General features: G+C 36.5%; 2 protein-coding genes across 4 annotated transcripts; both read left to right on the top strand.

Annotated features, from left to right (window-relative positions):
• The first annotated feature begins 1,652 nt into the window (after positions 1-1,652).
• On the top strand, positions 1,653-9,430 carry LOC149084349 (uncharacterized). The gene is made up of 2 exons (XM_089234726.1): positions 1,653-1,836; positions 5,244-9,430. The coding sequence occupies exon 2, from the start codon at positions 5,257-5,259 to the stop codon at positions 6,343-6,345; it is 1,089 nt and encodes a 362-aa protein (XP_089090852.1). The 5' UTR covers positions 1,653-1,836; positions 5,244-5,256; the 3' UTR covers positions 6,346-9,430.
• A 3,393-nt stretch (positions 9,431-12,823) lies between these two features.
• Positions 12,824-18,611, top strand: LOC149084348 (uncharacterized). 3 transcript variants are annotated; one of them, XM_089234724.1, is made up of 3 exons: positions 14,380-14,542; positions 16,991-17,300; positions 17,331-18,611. In XM_089234724.1, the coding sequence occupies exons 2-3, from the start codon at positions 17,003-17,005 to the stop codon at positions 18,227-18,229; spliced, it is 1,197 nt and encodes a 398-aa protein (XP_089090850.1). In that variant the 5' UTR covers positions 14,380-14,542; positions 16,991-17,002; the 3' UTR covers positions 18,230-18,611. The 3 variants fall into 3 exon arrangements, with proteins under 3 accessions (XP_089090849.1, XP_089090848.1, XP_089090850.1); XM_089234723.1 differs by lacking the exon at positions 14,380-14,542 and adding an exon at positions 12,824-12,899 and having other exon boundaries at positions 16,991-18,611; XM_089234722.1 differs by having other exon boundaries at positions 14,379-14,542; positions 16,991-18,611.
• Positions 18,612-20,088: the final 1,477 nt, after the last annotated feature.

The raw sequence follows: 20,088 nt of genomic DNA, 5'->3' as shown, positions 1-20,088 counted from the left end.
TCCTCAAGTCACCTTGTCTCAAAAAAAAATACTGCGCAATCGAATTTCACAGTTACGGGCAGTAAAACAGACGTTTCTGCAACATCCCGATTTCTGCCCCTATCTCCTTTTTCTGGTTTTTGACGTCATGAACTTTGATTTGCATATGAAGTTTTCTTCTTCCGTTTCCTGCTAGGCTTTAAATTATGGATGATTCATTTTATGTTACTTATCGGTATACATCTTTGCGTAATTTTGTTAAAACCATGTGATCCCCTAATTGTTTTGAGCAGTGTATGTATCAAATGCAATTTTTTTTCAAAATAAAGCACTCAGGAGAATCATTGGAGCTCCAAAATTTTTTAAATCATCTGATCTTCATAAAGAATTGGAATTGAGTCAGTCTTCAAATTTGTAAAGAGGACTTCAAAAAATTTCTACGATAGACTGGAAAATTCAAATTTGACTTATCTTAGAGAAATAGTAATGTATGACGAATATGAGAGACTGAGTCTCTTAGACCTAAAAATATATTGATGACTCAATATAGGAAGGAATTCTGATAGCTCCTAGAATTGAAGTAAGTATTCAGAGACAGACTGTACATAGTATAGATATTAGTTGAAGATTATCTAAATATTTAATCACATTTTGTAAATAGCCTTTAAGAATTTTGGAATATTGTTTTAATCTAAAATGCATGATTTTATAAGAAATCCAATGTATATAGATTTGTTGTAAGGTAAACGTTTTAATCATATGCAGTATAAGGGATGTATATTTTCTAAGTTTGACAATTTCTTTTATATAATGGTAAGAAATTTAACTACTTTAAATATTCATATTATCTTGTTTTGTTCACATATATATAGTACATGTCTTTTTGGAATAATAAGTATCAATAGAATTGATAGGAGATGAAAAATAATGATTGAAAATATAGTACAAATTTAAAAAAAAATCATAATTGATCAAGAATGAACAGTAATGATGATTGACCAATCCTGCGTAATGGCTGAAAAGCGCAAATGGAAGGATAATGGGATTCTGAGGGCTTTTAATTGGGAATTTATTTTAAAAAAAAAGGGGGGGGGTGAGTTAAATAATTTAAATAATGTCTATATATATATAAAATTAACTTTTCACGTCAGTATTGAACTCCAAGATGGAGATGGAGATCTAGAAATTAATTAATAAATTGATCTGGCGCTCTGTATCACTTTATCACGGTCACGGTCACTTTCGATATAACGTTCAGTTCCGTGGAACGATGAGGGTCGTTATTACGAGCGTCGCGAAAGTATCACTGTTTTTATGCAATGAAAGCATCGGGAAAAACAAAACTCTCATTTTTCGGATGTAAGTTTTGGACATGTGTGTTTGTATAAAACATCTTGCTACGATCAAATTAACAAGTAAACAGTCTCGTCCTGAAATGTAAATGTTTTAAGGAATTCGCACGCGCGCGTGTGTGAGGAATTTTCATTCATGTTGAATTGATTAAATAAAATTCTTTTTTTTCTTAGTTTTCAACAAACACTTTTTTTTCCCCTTTGAAAGTCAACTTTATTTTTTTCTTTCTTCCTTCTTTCATAATTTTTGGTTTGTTTGGTTTGCAAACTGAAATTTCAACAAACCGAAATCAGCATCATTTCTCAACAAGAGTCAATAAATCGTTTCCTTTTCAACTTTATACATGCAAATATTACCTTCATCTTCTTTGAAATCCACCCTAGCATAATGTGAACCCTGTAGTAGTACAGTCCGAAGCTGCCTGGCACGCGCGATGCCGTATCTTCCGTAACGGATTCTGCTTACACATCTGCTGGTAAAGTAACCGAGATTGATAATTAAGAGGTAAGTTTGATAAGAATTATTACATATTATACAGAGAAAAGCATTCAAATACAGTAGAGCCTCCCTTATTCGGAATCGGTCCTGAACCCATTTTGGATAAGAAAATTTTCGGAAATTTCTGTAGATCAGTAGTTCTCAATCAAGGGTCCTTGTAGGGGTTTCAGTTGGCCAGTGTCTGTATCTCTGATCACAAAAGTTTTCCACAAATGTGATGATTCCCCATCATCTTAAAATTAAAAAAATATATATATATAGGCCTATATATTTATTTATTTTCTGGAAGTTCGTGAATTCTGATTTTATGCCTCCACTGGGTTTTATTATATTGTTAGGGTGCTCCTGTGAATAAATTTAAATTTGTCAAAATTGTTTGCCTTAGAAATTATTTCTGTAAGTATATGACATAAAAAAAAAGTGCGCCAACTTTATTTAGCTATAACTGAGCCACTTTTGGCCGTGAAATGAATGCTATACACATGTCAGCGCAAGAATATTTTTGTACTAGATCCGAGACTGTATAGAAAAATTCAAATTTTGTAATTTTTTAAGAAATAATTTTTTTCTATTTCACACCTTTACCTACCGACGTAATGGTAAAACCCCTTCCGACAGTACCGCTAACCGTTTTTTATGTACAGGGTGTTCCATAAATTCATAAATATTTTATGGAATCTGTATATTTGAATCTTCCTCCTCTTAATCAGATCATGGCTTGCCGTTCTGTCTCAATGAAGAAATTCTTTTATTTGAATCCGGTTATTTTCTCACGAAGGAGGATATTTTTGATATAGGAAAAAAAAAAATTAGTTCTCCGATTTCTGCCGATGGGGACGCTACATAAAAGTAAGTGAAAGAATGAATACTGGACCTGAACCTTTCTTCAATCTATTTGTGTCCGACTTCTTTCCAGTCACGGGCAGTTACGAGGGGGGGGGGGGGGGGAACCGTCATTTTTTACTCTCTGAGAGGGGTCGGTATTACATTATAAAAGTTTTATTGAAGTTCTTTTATAAAACACTTGAAAAATGCAACCAGTAAGCGTATCAGTTACATTCATATAACCAATAAGATTATTAGTTAATATAAGGGAACGACCGACGTATGTTGACCCAAAATTGCAAAAAGAACCAGAATGAATAGCCGTGGTTCTTTTTGCAATTTTGGGCCAACATACGTCGGTCGTTCTCTTGTATTATCTAACCCACAAGTTAATTCATTTCTAAGCTTATTAGTTGTTTTTTTCACGTTTTGTGAACGATCTTTTATTAAAATTTTATAGTTTAATCACTGCCAAAAGGTGGTATGGTATTGTGTTTGGTAAAAAGAAAATATTCTCTTTCACTCTGACGGTCACATTAGGACGGGTCTTGAACGCATGACCCGCGGGTTTCATTTGGAGGTGTCTGCCGCGGCCCGCCGACCATTTTTAGAAAATGGTTTAAAACATTGAGACATACTTCCAGAATTAATGAAAGAAATTCTTCCAGAATAAATTAGTGAAAATTCAGAATTTTTGAAAAAAGTAATTTCAGAATTAGTGAGAGAAAACACAAAAACTCTCATGGATGAATAAAAGAAAATATATTTCATAATATAATGGATAATTGCATAATTATTGAAAGGAATGATTTCAAGATATATCGAGAAGAAAATAATTTCAGAATTATTGAAATGAATAATTAAAGAATCATTTGATTTCAGATTAAAATCTATCATAATCAATTAAATTAATCAGTAATTAATCAAAAACTTTTCCAGAATTGGGGATAAAAGGGATTTCAGAACCAATCAAAATTGATAATTAATAAAAAAAATAATAAAACAATTTCGGAATAAACAGAAGTCTTCAATTACTATTAAGATATCACTGTAAATTACACGCTTAAGCTCTTGTAAAAAATCTGTGTGTGTGGATTCCTCTTTACAATTACAAATACCTCATTGTAAATTGGTGGGTCGCGGGCTTCGTGGACATCTTCAATTTGGCCCGCGGTGTCTGAAAGGTTGAAGAACCCACCACATGGCCTCCACATCCTGAAGCAGGGCCCCTAGGTTGGTATATTTTACGGGCTCCCGACCAGAATTTCACGGGCTCCTTTATGATGAATTTATAGCGTGAAAAAAAAAAAATTATGACAATCATCCCGGACCCCAGGGCTGGAGCCTTGTCAGCCCACCCCTTGTGGGGGCCATGACCCTCCATTAGGACTTTCTTTCACATATTTTTGTTGCCAGTAGCTTAATTTTCATGTTAAGGTGGGATTAAAAAAACGAGATTTCTGACCAGTCGTTTCATTAGGATAATTGTTTGCATTGACGTGTTACAACACGTTACCCCTCTCATTCTAAGGATAGAATTATTAGGACATGTTGTAGAAATTTATGTTTCCGTGTACATATACAGGGTGCCTTTATCCGGGAATAACTCGGAAACCGTTGATCCTAGCAGCATAGTTCCAACTGGGAAAAAGTATTCAAATGACGTAATATGACGTGTAGACCTCAGATACGTATTGCGATATTCGTGTTGCGAGAGTTTGTATAGTTATTAAAATGAGAAAAAAAATGAATGTTTGTATGGAAACCCCCTGTCGTACCAGACATGCACCTCGTCCATATTCCTCTGCGGAACTTCTAACGAATTGGCACATGTTGGAATGTGTGTGTATGTATAGTGAACCTTTCGTGAAGTTTGTTTCCGTGTAATGCTTGTTATTTGTAGTGCTGCCATCTGCAATCAATTTTTAAACTATGAGTTTTTTTCTCAACTCATAGAGAGTGAAGTGTAATGAATGGATAATTGTAACGTTGTAGGCCTGTTGGTCTCTGCGGCGAGACATTTTAACGGGGAGATCGACTCGCATTCGCGCCTTGAAGTTGGGAAACGCAGAAAACCAACTTCAGCCGACCACCACTGCGGTGACGGTGGGGTTTGATCCTGGATCCTCGAGATACGAGTACGTTACTATGCCACTCGACCACCAAAGCGGCAAACCCTGTTCTAAAAAACTCAATTAGAAAGTTGTTGCCCTGTCTCTCATGAGAAAAGAAAAAATATATATTTTCAAGTGCACAGTATTCGCTGATACATTTGAAAACGAAGGAAAGGACCGCATAAATTAACGTACAAGCTCATTCTACGCTACTTTTCATGTGCTGTTCTCTCCCCCCAGCGATTTTTATAATTCCCATATCTCAGTGAACTTGAAACGTAAAAATGTTTTTGGCGGGTGGGGGCGCTCAGAATAGGCAGGATTAAGTTTTTTAGGACAGGGTGACCAAATAAAAAAAGTCATTTTTTTTTATTTTAGTGACTAGAAAATTGCTTGATTCACTGTCCATTATGTGAAAGCTGAAATGAAAGAACTCTGTAATTTTTCCATGTTCTTTTTGATTTACTTTCCCAGATCTAAAATTACGATGCGGTACTCCCTGCTCCTTCCGTTCTTTGCGTCGGTCTTGTTGCTTCTTTTGGTCGCAGTGATGTCAGCGAACGTGAAGCGAAACCCACGGCAGGATCCGAACTGCAACTGCACCGCAGACGGGAAATGCGTTTGCAGGAGGGCTCGCAAAACAGTGGTTCATCGCCGTTTCTACACGACGCCTGCCCCGGGACAACGAGTGGTGACTGTGGTTCGACGCGCGAATTCCAGTGAAAACGCTGCTGACAATACCGTTCTTCCGACGACACCAGTACCGACGGAACCACCTCCTACTCCAGAGCCGACAACGACATCAGAGCCAACTATTCCACCTACGTCACCGATTACAAAACCACTTTCACCTGCAACTAGGCAGGTGCTGGACATCATACCACCATTGCCAGTGCCTCCATCAGTTCTTAGTCTTTTACAACAAACTCTTTCTCAACTTCCAGCTGATAAAAATACTGTTAACTTCCCTGTTCCGGAGCCAGCTCCGAATGATCCTTTTTCCAGAACGAATTTTCCAGCACTTCCATTTCCTCAGCCTCCAGCTAATCCTGGACCAGCACAACCATTGCTACCATCTCCACCTTCAAATAATGGCCTGGACTTGAAGTTTCACATCGACAATTTCGTCGACACCTTCAAAAGAACTTTCAACGAAATGGGGGGAGGAGGAGTTAACGTAGGTAATACACAAACTGAGTTTTTCCCTCAAATACAACAGCCACAGTGGCCTAATTGGCCTCCTCCTCCTCCTGCGAATAACGATGCCAATATGAATACAGGTTTTTCTAATGGTTGGACTAATGGAAACAATGGCATGCCCGGCGGTGGTTTCTCGTTACAAACAAACTTCGATGGCAATCGGCGGAATGAAGTCGCAGTTGCATTTCAAGGTCCTAACGGGGCTTTCGATAATTTCCAGAATTTCGCTGGTGGTGGATTTCCTCAACCGTTTCCGGGTTTCGATTACGGTGCTGCACCACCTGATGTCAATGGAAATTTCAATGCATTTTACAACCCTCCGCTGCAACCAGCACCAGATCCAAATTTTAATGGAGGCCTGCCATTCGGTGGCTGACTGACTCGCATGGAATCAGGTCTTAAGCGGGGTTTGACAAATCCCAGGCGCCAAGTCGCCATGGTGAATGAAAAATTGAGATTGGTACCTAAATTTTCTATGTGTGATTATTGAAGAGAAGTCTGAGGACAACTCAAGATTTTCGAAATTCATAGCAGCATGTCATTATATCGGGGTCCAACTAAATTCATCAGACATACTAGACTCATTTGGAATGTTTTCATATTTATGAAATTCATCAATTATAGGGCAGATGTTCTCAAACGGTACTACGCGGAGTCCTTGGGGCTCCGTGTGTACGTTCCAGGGGCTCCACAGCCGCTCCAGGACAGTAAAATAAATCAGTAGATCTGATAAATAAATTTAAAAAAAGGCCCGTGGGGCTCCGAAATAGAAATTATGCACCAAATCCCGGAAGTCAAAAGTATTATTATTTAGGACAATTTTTTTTTCGAAAACAAGTTTTTTTGGGTCCTAAGAAATTTGGCTAATTTTTTTTACGATTTGTCAAGCCCTGGTATTTAGAATATAAAAACGAAAGTTAATAATTATCATTAAAAGAAAACTCTAACGTAATGAAGACATTTTCATTATTCATTATGGATTCTGAAGCAACATCTATTGCCAAAAATGTAACAAGCCTGAAACACCGTTTTCTATAAAAGATAACTACAACATAGAAAAACGAAAGTATATTCTTTGAGGTGAGTTAAATGTTTTACAATAATAGCATATACGTCTTTCCAACTTCATGACGCGAAATGTGAGCCGTTTTCCTATTTGAAAAAGTCTCTCTACAGACAGTAGCAGACCTTCAGCACGATATATAAACGCAACATGAAAATTCAAGCGTTTGCGATTTTCACTCAAAAATATGGAAGACAGAAGGCAGCATCAGCAGAACATGAAACAAGCACAACGTCGACAACATGCATACTTTTGGGACCATGCATAAAAGCACAAATACACGTTCCGGCAATGCTCAAATACACGTTCCGGCAATGCACCAACACGTAAGAAATTCCCCACAGGAATGTTTGAATAGAGTTGCATGTACGGCTAAGTAATAGTAGTACAGTCTGTTCCAAAAGTTTAGTCACAAAAAGTAAATTGCAACAAAAATAAAACTAGGTGACGCAACGAAAAAAATCTCTTCAGATTTTATCTATACACACACACACGCACGCACGCACGCACGCACGCAAGGCTACATATACATAGGATCAAATTTCGTAAATAAATAGGCCTATATACAAAGTACAGTATGAAGAAAAAGTGTTTCAAAAGTTTAAGCACAAGCATCATTTTATGCAAATTAATTGTGCTACGTGTGATCGGACGATAAAGATTACGTGTCAGACGTGTGATATAGAAGAAGTGTTACTGATTTCATCACTAAATCAGCATTTTCATCACTTAGCGTTTTACTTCACTGGACAGATCTTTTTTATCTTTTCTAGGAGTCTGAAAATTATCAGGGAACTCGAAAGCATAATCTGCTCATATATTTTTTGAAGAATAATTATGGGGGAGGGGGTTGAGAGATAAATGGGTAAATTTAAACAAGACAGTACCCCCCAATACATTTTTCCAAATCTACAAAGCGGTAACCTTTATAGCTCAACTCGCCTTGTTTGGACTAGAAAGCCTAACAAGGAACCTATATCCAATATGCAATAGAGAATGTGTTATCTTATCCCACTCAGTGGCCAACAATGGGAAGGATTATTTTTATACCAAACTATTCTGGAGCTGAAAGCAATCATAAAGGCATCATGGTGTTCTTCGCGTCCAAAAGTATACGAAATTTTGTTCTGTCCATGAAAAACAGATATAATATAACATAAGTTAATCTTATGTCTATGATGAAAAATAATGCATTTGAAGTGATCTGAGATGCTAAGGTAACTCTAAAAACAATAATAAATATGTAAAATATTTTTATGTGCCATCTGGGATCTTGGAAACGTTTTTTTTTTTCGATCTGTCCTTAAACATTTAAAACACTTGTTTCCATACTTTGGAACACCCTGTATATATTTGCTTACAGTTTTGAAGATTGATACTATGTATATGAAGCCTTGTGTGTGTAAATAAATCTCAAGAGATGATTTCTTTTTTTGCAGTGCCATTTAGTTTTCTGTTTGTTGAAATTTTCTTATTGTGCCTAAACTTATGAAACAGACTGTAATTGCATGCGAATGTGGTTTACGCTCACTGTGATGGTCTAGTGACCATAATGACAGACTCGCATCACGAGGACCCGGGTTCGAACCCCACCGTCACCACAGTGGTGGTCGGCTGAAGTTGGTTTTCTGTGGTTTTTCCAACTTCAAGGCGCAACTGCGAGCCGATCTCCAAAAAAGTCTCACCATAGAGACCTTCAACGATACAATTATTCAAGCATCAAACTTCACTCATAGTTAGAAAAATTAATTGCAGACGACACCACTACACATAGCAAACATTACGCAGGAACAAACTTCACGTTAAGTTCGCAACACGTACATGCACATTCTAACATGCATCGATTCGTTAGAAGTTTCGCAGAAGAATATGGACGAAGGGTGCATGTGTGGTTTAGTAGTGGCATGTATATTTCATACGGCTGAAACAAAGGGTATATATTGTAGTCGATGTCTCGCTGATAGACGATAGTTGAACTTAGTTCCATTGGTAATTTGAGAAGTGTAAAAAAGCAAGAATAGGCACCCCCCGGTTTGGTCTCGAAGATAAAAATTTTGGACTCATAATATATTTTCTCATATATGAAGGATTTATTTCAAAATTTATTTATTATAGAGCTTTGCGATTTTTGAGGAAAGGGGAAAACTTAACGATCAGGAATCAAAAATTGTATATTGCACGCAAATGTACTATATTTTTTTATTTTAAAACATATTGTTTTTAAAATTGTAATGCATTACATAAGCTGCTTTATTATTTCTGTGTAGTCACCATTCGATGTGTATACTATCTTTCATTATATTTTTGTATGTAATAGCGTATTTTTGCCCCCTTGATTATGTAACATAAGCTAAATCAATAAAATTTGAATGTGTTTATAACCGGTTACTAGAGATGTTTGAAAATGTCTACATTTCTGTTACTAATTGAAATTGTGATCAACAACGTAAGATGAGCCTATATGTATATAAAAGTAACGATATACACTATAGCTACAGGCGGTATAGAACTTGAAATTCCCTATAAAGGGATTCTGACCTTTTAAACCTTTTAATTCACCTCAAAGAATTATTTTCGTTTTAGAATATTGTAGTTCTATTTAGACGGTGTTTCAGACTCGGTTAGCCCTACGTTATGCGAGAAAATTATCCCTAATATGTTGCTTCCGACGTGAATCGCTGATGAATAATGAACATTTTTTAATTACTGGATTTCAAAACGAGTATAGTAATCTCATCACGTTGTTGATCTTTAATTATTCCCATCACCCGAAAGGTATTATATTCTTCCATGCTTATGATGCTTATGATAGTTATAATTACATAAATGTTGAGGCACGCGCATCAATGAGGTACTGTACGGCATGCTTAACACAATCTCAACATCCCTTGTGTCCCTGACTTGAGACTTCTATCAATGGATCAAAGTATGCCAACATATTCTATTTGATCATTTTACACCAATTTATCAGGAGCTTTTATATTCCGAATAAATTATGCTGTTTTGAGACAATAGAATACCCACCCCATCGCTCACGAACATTCCCCCCGTATCAAAAGTTGGGTCATCTGATCTAATGTATAAATGTATATATGAATTGAAATCATCGTGCCCCCCCCCCCCCAGGAATAATGACCGTGCCCCTTCCTAGACATTCAAGTCTATCTCCGCTTATGCTCGCGAATAGTGAATGCTTAACTAGGAGCATTTTCGTGAGTTCTCAACTATTGCCTTCCAGATCACCTGATTTGAAAACAATTAAGCACTTCTTAAATCAACTGGAATGCATACTTGGAGCTCAAAATCCATCACCAGGCTCTTTGGGGACATGAAGACAGTCAGTTCCAAATTGTGGATTTCCTCTGGGATGCAATAATATGCACCATCTTAATTCCAGTACCTGTTTGAATCATTACCGAGACTGCTACTATTTGAGCTATTAGTAACTCAATTCTGTGTTTCGTTTTCTGACACTGCTAGCGCTCATACAGACATGTCCATCTGAAGTCTTAAGATTTTTTTCTGCTGGGTTGATTTAAAATTTGACGGTTGTAAACTTTCCACCAAGGAATTCAATGGCAGCACGTTAAAGAAACAAAACGTCAGTGTCAGTCGTTTCGTATCATCTTCCTGTATTTACAAGATCGCCACAAATGACTTCACAGAATGTCAGTGAGCGGTGCGAAATCATAAAAAAATTGAGATAGTTGTTTCTATCTTATATGTATTAATAATTTCTGATTTGTAAAGAATTTTCGCTCCTTAATTTCAGTACGACCCAGGCATTGCGTACATACTCTACACAACAAGTTTATCGCCATTTTCTTTGAAGTAGAAACAAATGTCAACTGTTTCTTCCAAAAGAGTCACCAAGTGAGAAAACGTCCGGCCAGTTATACTCACAACAGAATTTTAATTGGAAACTCGTGGTTGGAGTATGGCCACGTGTGGCTTGGAAACGGAGGTGGTTAATGCCATCATAAATACAATTTTCCAGTTCCACGTCATTGGATGAAACTCCGTGGGTTGAATACCACAGTAATAATCAATAGCGGCGGCTGTGAGGTTCATATGTTGTATAACAAATGTCTTCAACGTTTTTCTAGTTGCGAGCACTTCCTGTGCCAATCGTCAAAAGGAGAGCACCCTTAAGGCATGCTTGACATACGAATGCATGAAATCAGGATGATTTTTATCCTTAAATGCAATTCGTACAAGGTGTTTAATAGGAACGTCGATCAAGTGCTCACGAGTACCAAATCGGACACAAGCAACGAGCACTCTGGGTGCTTCAGGGGAGCACCATGGTGCTCGCGAGCAACGGGTTGAAGATGTCTGCTGTATAATATGAACTTCCTATAATACAATGCACCTTGATATAGCGTCAACTCTGGGGATCGCATAAGAAAGAACCTCATAAGTGAAGGATGACCAATCGGAAGGATGACTAACGATTAAGCCCAATAACTGAGGTCTGACTATACGTCTCGTAACTATAACTGTTTCTTCGAAACATAAATTCAGAATAAAATTCAATTTAAATTGTTGAGGTTCTGTTGCTGGCTTTAGACTAGGACCGTGACAAAGTGAAATAGAGTGCCAGATCAATTAAAAATTTAATAATTTAAGATCTACATCTCCTTCATCCTGGAGTTCACTGCTGACGTGATTCATTATTAAGACATTATTTATGTATTTTATTTTTCATACCTCCACTCCACCTCCTCCCCCCCCCCCGCTTTTTCTTTCAAAACCTCCAGAAACAGCCCTCAGAAAAGCAATTACCCTTCCATTTGTGCTATTCAGCCATTACGCAGGATCGGTCGATCATCCAGTACTGTTCATTCTTTTCTTTTTTTTTGACATAATCGATCTCCTTCGACATCATTCTGAAATAACAGTTTATTTCAGCTTCTTATATAAAGAATATTGTTGCCTTTTTTTTTATCAAAAAAATATTTTTATCATGCCATCAATCTCTCATGATTCATTTTTCTTTCTTCTTCAAAATATAATATTTTCAATCATTAATTATCATATTTCCACCTCTCTCTATCACATCTTTTTTTTATTATTATTTTCCAAAAATTGGATATTACCATGATATATCTTTAGAGAAATGATCCAATTGAGTTACTTTGCACTCAAAAACAAAAATGATATTATAATATGCATATGTTTGAAGTAATGACTATTACATACAGTTAGAACAAAAAAATTAACCCAAGTATATTATATGATATATATTCCACATGACGATATTACTTCAATACTTCCCGTATATGCAGTTTTCTTAAAGTATCATGCAATTTCCAAAACTATAGCCAAGTTTCCTATATAACTTAATAGGACATATAATACATAAAAAGTGATTAAAAGTCTTAAGAATCATTCTACTACTTTTTATACTATATACAAATTTACACCTTGAATACTTACTCCTTTTTCCATTTTTCGGAATTTTTTCCTGTATTTTGTCATCAATACATTCTTAGGTCTGAGCTGTTTCAGTCTCTCATTTTCATCATTCATTACTATCTCTCGGGGATGCCTCAAGTTGAAATTTTCCAGTCTATTATAAAAATTCTTTGAAGTCCTCTTCACAAATTTTGAAGATTGATTCTATTCCAAGCTCTTTGTAAAGATCAGATAATTTAAAAAATTTTGGTGCACCAGTGATTCTTCTAAGCTGCATAAAGAAATGGCGGCTTTATCACCTGTGCATACATCATTAGCATATTCTTTGAGCTTAGCTTGGATTTTAGATAACAGAATTTTATAATCTGAGTCATTCTTATTGTTGCTGATTCAATTCTATTTACTGTGAGATTTCGAAAATTGAGTCTATTATCAAACGTGATTCCAAGGTACTTTATTTCTTGTGTTGGTGTGATATTGTGTCCCATAAATACTTAATGAACGCTTTCTCCTCGTTGTGAGTCATATAAGTTCGCATTTATCCTGGTTTAACTTGGCTCTATTAAAATAATTCCAGCTTTCTATCTTATACATTTCATCCTGAATGTCTCTAAGAGCAACCACTAGGAATTCAATTTCCCCGTTATATTTCCTGGAATGAGATTTTATTTCAAAAAATTTCAAGTCATCCTTGTCCCATATAGTTGTGTATGCAGACTTGAAACAAGCGTTGTGAATTTTTATATTCGTAATAACAGTGGAATTGCATAGAGGGGGTGTGCGAGGACAAATATTATTTCAATAGGCAACAAGCGGTAATTATTAATCAGAAAATAAATAATAATCTCTAGGTACAAAAGGGATCTCTCGACTAAATTTGTTTTTTAGGTCGCATTATTTTTAATTAATATACATGACTTCTGCAAACTTGAACGTTTTGGGGGAAATCAGATTCGTTATCACTATTTTTAATATAATATGATTTCTAAAATGAGTACTATTGTGCACCATTTGAGAATCAGTCATGTAGAGAGACTAGTGCAGACACCATATACAGCAGCATTTGAATTGCATTATAAGAGAATGAAATATGTTTTTTTTCCTCTTTTACAAGGGGGTTGGTGCACTATCTTGTCATCCCATGCTTTCCTAAAGGAAAAATATTCCGTATCTTTAAGGAATATTTAAAATTTTTCTATTCACTTTTTAGGCACTCAATTTTGTTTATTCTCAAATTCTGTGGATATATTTACACAATTTAAGAATTTAAACAACTTTTATACAATGTATATCATTTTAACAAGAACTTTTAGAACTTTAATTGTTGGTCTTTTTTTCCGAATGTTTTTTTCCCCCGCTGTTTTAACTTCACCAATATGCAAACTTTTCGAAAATCACCAAAATTTATCGATGTTTTGTGCCATAGAATTATTTTTTAGATCATTTTAATAAGAAATCCTCTCGTTGACAGAATCATGTAAAACCTCAGTGCTGAGACACGCCAGCACCGGGTGTAATAGGCTCTACTATAGCCGGTGTTGGGCACAAACACAAAGTTTTAAGACGTTTGAACGAGGGGTGTTTGAAAGAATATTCCTTATTTGATAAAAAACAAACAGTTTGTAGAAAAGAACATTTTTAATATAGAAAACTTTAGCATGCACAGTATAATGCCTATCAGCAGTTTAGATTAAAATATTTAAAAAATACTTCTTAAGCATGTAGAACACAAACTCGAACGCAGCTACACGCAGAAAATTTTATAGTATCTGAAAACTGAAAAAAAAACATTTTTTTGGTAAAATCACGTGCACCAAAATTTACTTTTTAATACAACTTACAGTAACCAATACCCGTTTCCCAAAACACAGGAACGACTCGTTTTCTATTCCAAACATCGAATTTTCTTTTTTTTTGGGCAAATAGTAACCGAAGTAAAACCGAATGTAAACCCAGCAGCAACATATAAAGGAGTTTCAGCGGTACGTGTGCCACTGGTTATTTATTCTATGAGGAAGTCCCGAGGCTGGAATGGTGATATTTGAATAGACATTTTCCCCCTTTAAGGATTCTTTTTCTAAAAAGACCGGCGGTAAGTGTCTCTTTCTTTGTTTTAATCCCATTCCGTTGAATTGTTGTTCCTTTGGATTAGAAAAAGAATTGCTGTGGTTCTTCGTTTTTAATCAAATTTTTCTTGAAATTTCAAATAAATTGATTCTTCTGTTTAAAATTAAAAAAGATTAACTAAAGTTAAATTAAATTAAAAAATTTTCCTTAATTCAATTAATTTTGAAATCCAAACTATAATAGTATGCAAGGGATAAAAATTCTATGAATAAATAATAGGTTTCGAGTATGAAATGATTTCTCAAAAGTCTGTATTTAAAGTGAAAATGAAGGTTGATGATGCTGTAGTTCAATGCAAATTGTTGGTTCACCAAGTGGAATTCTTAGTGTTTTCTCGGTGTTTTACGATATTAAATGTTTATTAATTCAATATGACATTCCATTTTTTTACTTTAAATTTATTGACTTTTAAAGTTATTAGTAAAATTTATCGACTCACAAAATTTGATATTTTTCGAGTTTTTGAACTTATTTTATCGACCATATTTGAACATGAGGAAACCGAACCAATTATCACCAAATATCACTAATTCCCACCAAATACAGGGTGGGCAAAAAGTCCGTAGAAACTTTAAAAATGAAATAAAAACGGTTTGCAGAGTTAGCATCGCTAGATCGCGAGAATTTTTTTTAAGGGAAAAATAACTAAAAACAGCCGATAGGGTGCGCTGTTACGAGTGACTTCGGTGGAAATATGCAAATGAGACGGCTATAAGAACTTGCGCTCCTAATCCACAATCAGTTCTTCGTTGTAAACCGTGTATGTGGACCTGCTGCACTCTGCCGTTGCTGGATTTGTGACTCACCTGCAATATGTTATTCCCTGTGGTGGTAATGGTCATGTGGAACACATACTGCTGTAATAAACGATTTGGGGGCATTCTGTTCTTTATTAGCGTATCTTCTTTTTTTTACTTGTGTACGTCAGCGCCACCTATCCGCTTTTTGAGTTTGTTTTCCTGTTCAAAAAAATTCCCTGACCTAGCGATGCTAACCTTGCACACAAAAAACCGCTTTTTATTTCCGTTACTTTTCCAGTTTTTATGAATTTTTACGGACGTTTTGCCCACCCTGTATAAACTTTGGTAAACACCAGCACGTTACTCCAAGTGTCACGGATTTTCGCCAAATATTTCTCATTTTACCCCTTTTACGCACAGGCTTTTAGCAACAAATTTGGACACTATGCAGCAGAGATAAATCTCAAAAAGTGATTTTATCATATAAGAAATAAAAGAAACACATAAGAGAGGGGAACAGGTTTTTCTCTCTCCTTCTCCCAATCACCATATTTGGGAGTATTCCCAATGTATGTATACTTCCAATACTTCCCTATGTATGTATTACTATTTTTGATTTGCTCGTCAAACCGTAGTGCAGGAGAAAACAAAAAAAAAAGATAATGTGTTGAGAGATATAAAGGAAAAAAAAGGAAAGTGAAATAATTTTCTTCGTTTACAGGGTTACCAAAATGAAGAATTTGGAGAGAAGGGTGGGAGCATGAAAGTATTTCTTCTCTCCATACACACAGGGACGAAATATCTCGTCCACGTACGTTAAGACCAGTAGTAACCTACTTAGTGGGGGGGGGGGGGAGCGCTCTTAATCTATGGATCATAACTTTTGTCACGCAGCCCACTGAGATGGGTCATACCAATCTAATTAAAATCTTTTTGAATTATAGCATAATACAGTCGATGCTCGTTGTAACGACCCCATGTTATAACGGCCATTCCATTACAACGACCGATAGGATAAGTCTCAATAGCAACAACTATCATATATGTTTTCCTTTCAATATAACTACCCTCGCAATATTACGTCGGTTTTTGACCATGGGCGGAGATATGGGGGCATTGACCCCCCCCCCCTGCGTCAAAGGTGGAGTCGACTAATCTAATGTATATATATATATATGAATTGACGTCATCATCATCATGCCGCTCCCCAGACTTTCACGTCCATCTCCGCCTATGTTTTCGACGGGATGAAGAGTGTCGTTATATCGAGCGGTGACTGTAATAATCCATTTAAAATCTAAATACACTTATTTCACCAATTTGATTTTCGGAATTTCAAAAATTAAACAGACCCATAGGTAGCGAAGTTGATCATGTTGTTGTTTTTGGATCGCGGCTTAAGGACCCCAGCACTTTGTAATGTTTGCTCTGGACAACTCAGGGAAATTACACCGAAACGGCTTTCAAACCAGAACCTCGAAGTCACCCCACCAATGTGTCTATTTATAAGATCTATTTTTATGATCACAAAAACACATATTATACACCCGACGAACTATTGATACACCCGACGAATATACACTCTCTATTTCTGATCACACATTAAAAACAAATTATTGATGCTCACCGATGATCAATTTCACTGATCAATGATTACATTTCTATGTTTTCAGATTTAGGACACCATGAAGTTCACTCGGTACCTTCAACTGATCGCAACTGTTTCTCTACTGGTGTATGCCTCTGTCGAGTCTTTGACGATGGAAGAAGCCATGAACAACCCCGATTGTACTTGCACGAATGGAAGATGCATTTGTCCGAGAACTCGCACTCGTACAACTAGCGTACACCGCCGATTCTACTCAACAGTTTACCCGGGAAATCTTGATGAAACCTACGGATCCGGAGGTTTCGAAACAAGCAATACCGATGATCCTCCGGCGACACCTGCTGCCACTGAACCACCACCAACTACTCCGGAACCTACTGAACCACCACCAACTACTCCGGAACCTACTGAACCACCACCAATTACAACACTGGCACCAGACGCAACCGATTCAGAATCATGGCAACCTGCGCCTCCACCAGACGCTTTCCCCAACGTATTTGTCACTCGATGGAGTGGAAATGGAAAAACTTATACTTTTGGAATGTCTTTCAATCGAGGTGGGTCAGGGATGGGACAATCTGATGGGAATTTTCCTCCCTCACCGGCTAATATTCAAGTTACCACTGGAAATCAGGGTAATGGTTTGAATTCGGGGTTTTCCGGATCATGGACAACTTTCGGCAATGGTGTTGCACCTAGTGGTACGAACTTTATCAGAACTGGTTTCATGCCAGGTGGCGGGAACTATTTTGATACAAATATGACACCAGGTGGAGGAAATGCTTTCGGAAATAATATGTCCGGTGGCGGCGGTGGAAATGCTTTCGGAATGACATTCAACAATGGGGAAACCTCTGGAACTGGTAATGTGCCCTCCTTCAACGGACAGAATTTCGGATTCAATAATGGACAGACTTTTGAAAACAATAATGGACAAAATTTCGGATTCAATAACGGACAAAATTTCGGGTTCAATAACGGACAAAATTTTGAAAACAATAACGGACAAAATTTCGAATTCAATAACGGACAAAATCTCGGATTCAATAATGGACAGAATTTCGGATTCAATAACGGACAGAATTTGGGATTCAATAATAGACAGAATTTCGGATTCAATAACGGGCAGAGTTTCGGATTCAATAACGGGCAGAGTTTCGGATTCAATAACGGACAGAATTCGGGATTTAATAACGGATTTTCTAAGGCCACGGCTTTCGCTAGTGCTGGTTCTCAGAACGGTGCTAATGGCTCCCTGATGCCTAAATTGTTTCCCAATTTTAATTTTGGAACTATATAAACATTTTACATGAATTTTAAAGCTAATGGATTCCAGGTGCCACAGCAACAATAACAGTCTTTCTTCAGCGGAATGATTCCATTCGAAACTCACGCTATGCCACTCAATGCGGCTACTCTTCCTTCGATTGATACCACTGGTGGCAATGAACTGCCTCAAGACCCCGAAGAGAACGACGCACTCGAAGGCTTCCGTTGAACGAACCCTCCCAACCCTCATAATCCTGAATTCTGCGATAATGTTTATCAATAACATCATTTTTATTTTTCAAAAACGTACAAACAATTTTTATGTATGTGTCTTAATATTCCTGATATATTTTACTTATCGTGAATGATGGTGGCACGCTGCTGCTAATAAAAATCAAGTGCGAATTCACAAATGGCTGTTCATTCATTTAAACTTTTTGAGAACACTCAATATACGTTATACTCCCGTAATCTCAAGTTCATTACCGTGCATTATTCCGTATTTCGGATCAAAATAGGTAAAATTAGGCAAAACTTTTTCGATATTTGTTAATCTACACATTTCAATGTAGACTTGAAATGATGATTTTCCGAAATGGGCAATATTACATCTTCGACACTGTAATTGTTTATAGAGTCGGTTGCAATAGGAAGAGTAGGTTTAGTAGAAAAGTCTCAGTTGTAGGAATTTAACGTACTAATTTTCACGTTTTTTTTTAAATCTTTAAATTGAAGTTCTAAATGAATATTTCATTGTTATTCCAAACATATATTGATAACCAAAAATATACAGTAAGTAACATAGTTGTTACCCATTACGCAGTTCGATGAGGATAATCACGAATACTTTGATCGAAAATTTGAAGCAGTCAAACCTGCTAAACACACCACCACAGAATTTTGGATCCAATAATGGAAACGGTTTCAGATTCAAAAACGGAAAGAATTTGGGATTCAACAATGGACAGAATTTGGAATTCAATAACGGACTAAATTTGGGATTCCATAATGGATTTTCTGGAGTGCTGGCGCTTAAAACGGTGCTAAATGGCTCCCCGATGATTGAATTTTGTTCGAATTTTGGTTTTGGAACTATAATATCATTTGACATGGAATTTTAAAGCCAAGGGATTCGAGATGCCACAGCAACAACGACAACAGCATCAGTCTTTTTAGTGGATTGATTCCGATAGAAACCCACGCTATGCCACTCAATGTGGCTGCTCTTCCTTCAATTGTTGCTGCTGGTAGTGGTGGTAGATTGCCTTAGGACGCCGAAGGGAACGATCCACTCGATGACTTCCGTTAAACGAAACCACCCTCCATTATTCTGAATTATGCGATAATTTTTATTATCGATTACTATATTTCTATTTTTTCGAAAATGCACAGACAATTGTTATGTTGTCTTAATATTCCTGATACATTTTATTTACAGTAAATTATGGCACCACGTTGCAGCTAATAATAATCAAGTGCAAATTCAAAAATGACTGTTCACTAATCTAAACTTTTTGAGAGCATTCACTAAACACGCTCGTAATCTCAAGTTCGTCATCGTGTATAATTCTGTATGTCGGATCAAAATCGACCGAATTGGGCAAAGCTTCGGCGACATCTGCTAATACACATATTTCGATGCAAAGACTATACAGAGTCCATAGTAAAGTCCTGTTATCCTGGAATAACTCGTGAATCGTTGATTCTAAAAGCATGTTTCTAATTGAAATGTCCGAATAACGTGTAGACCTCAGCTGCAACATTCGTGTTGCAAGGGGTGTACTTACTGAAAAAATAAAAATAACTTTTCATTTGGTCACCCTGTCCTAAAAAAAATTTATTTTTTGTTGAAAGCTGTTTCCCAGTCTCTCCAGAGTCCAACAAAGAAAT

This window comes from Pholcus phalangioides, unplaced genomic scaffold, assembly GCF_987345545.1.
Source record: "Pholcus phalangioides strain wild (caught in Gottingen) unplaced genomic scaffold, Ppha-v1.0 ptg000008l_1, whole genome shotgun sequence".
In the NCBI taxonomy this organism is placed as follows: Eukaryota; Metazoa; Arthropoda; class Arachnida; order Araneae; family Pholcidae; genus Pholcus; species Pholcus phalangioides.
Note: the sequence above shows the minus strand (reverse complement) of the source record. Positions and strands in the feature narration are given on the sequence as shown.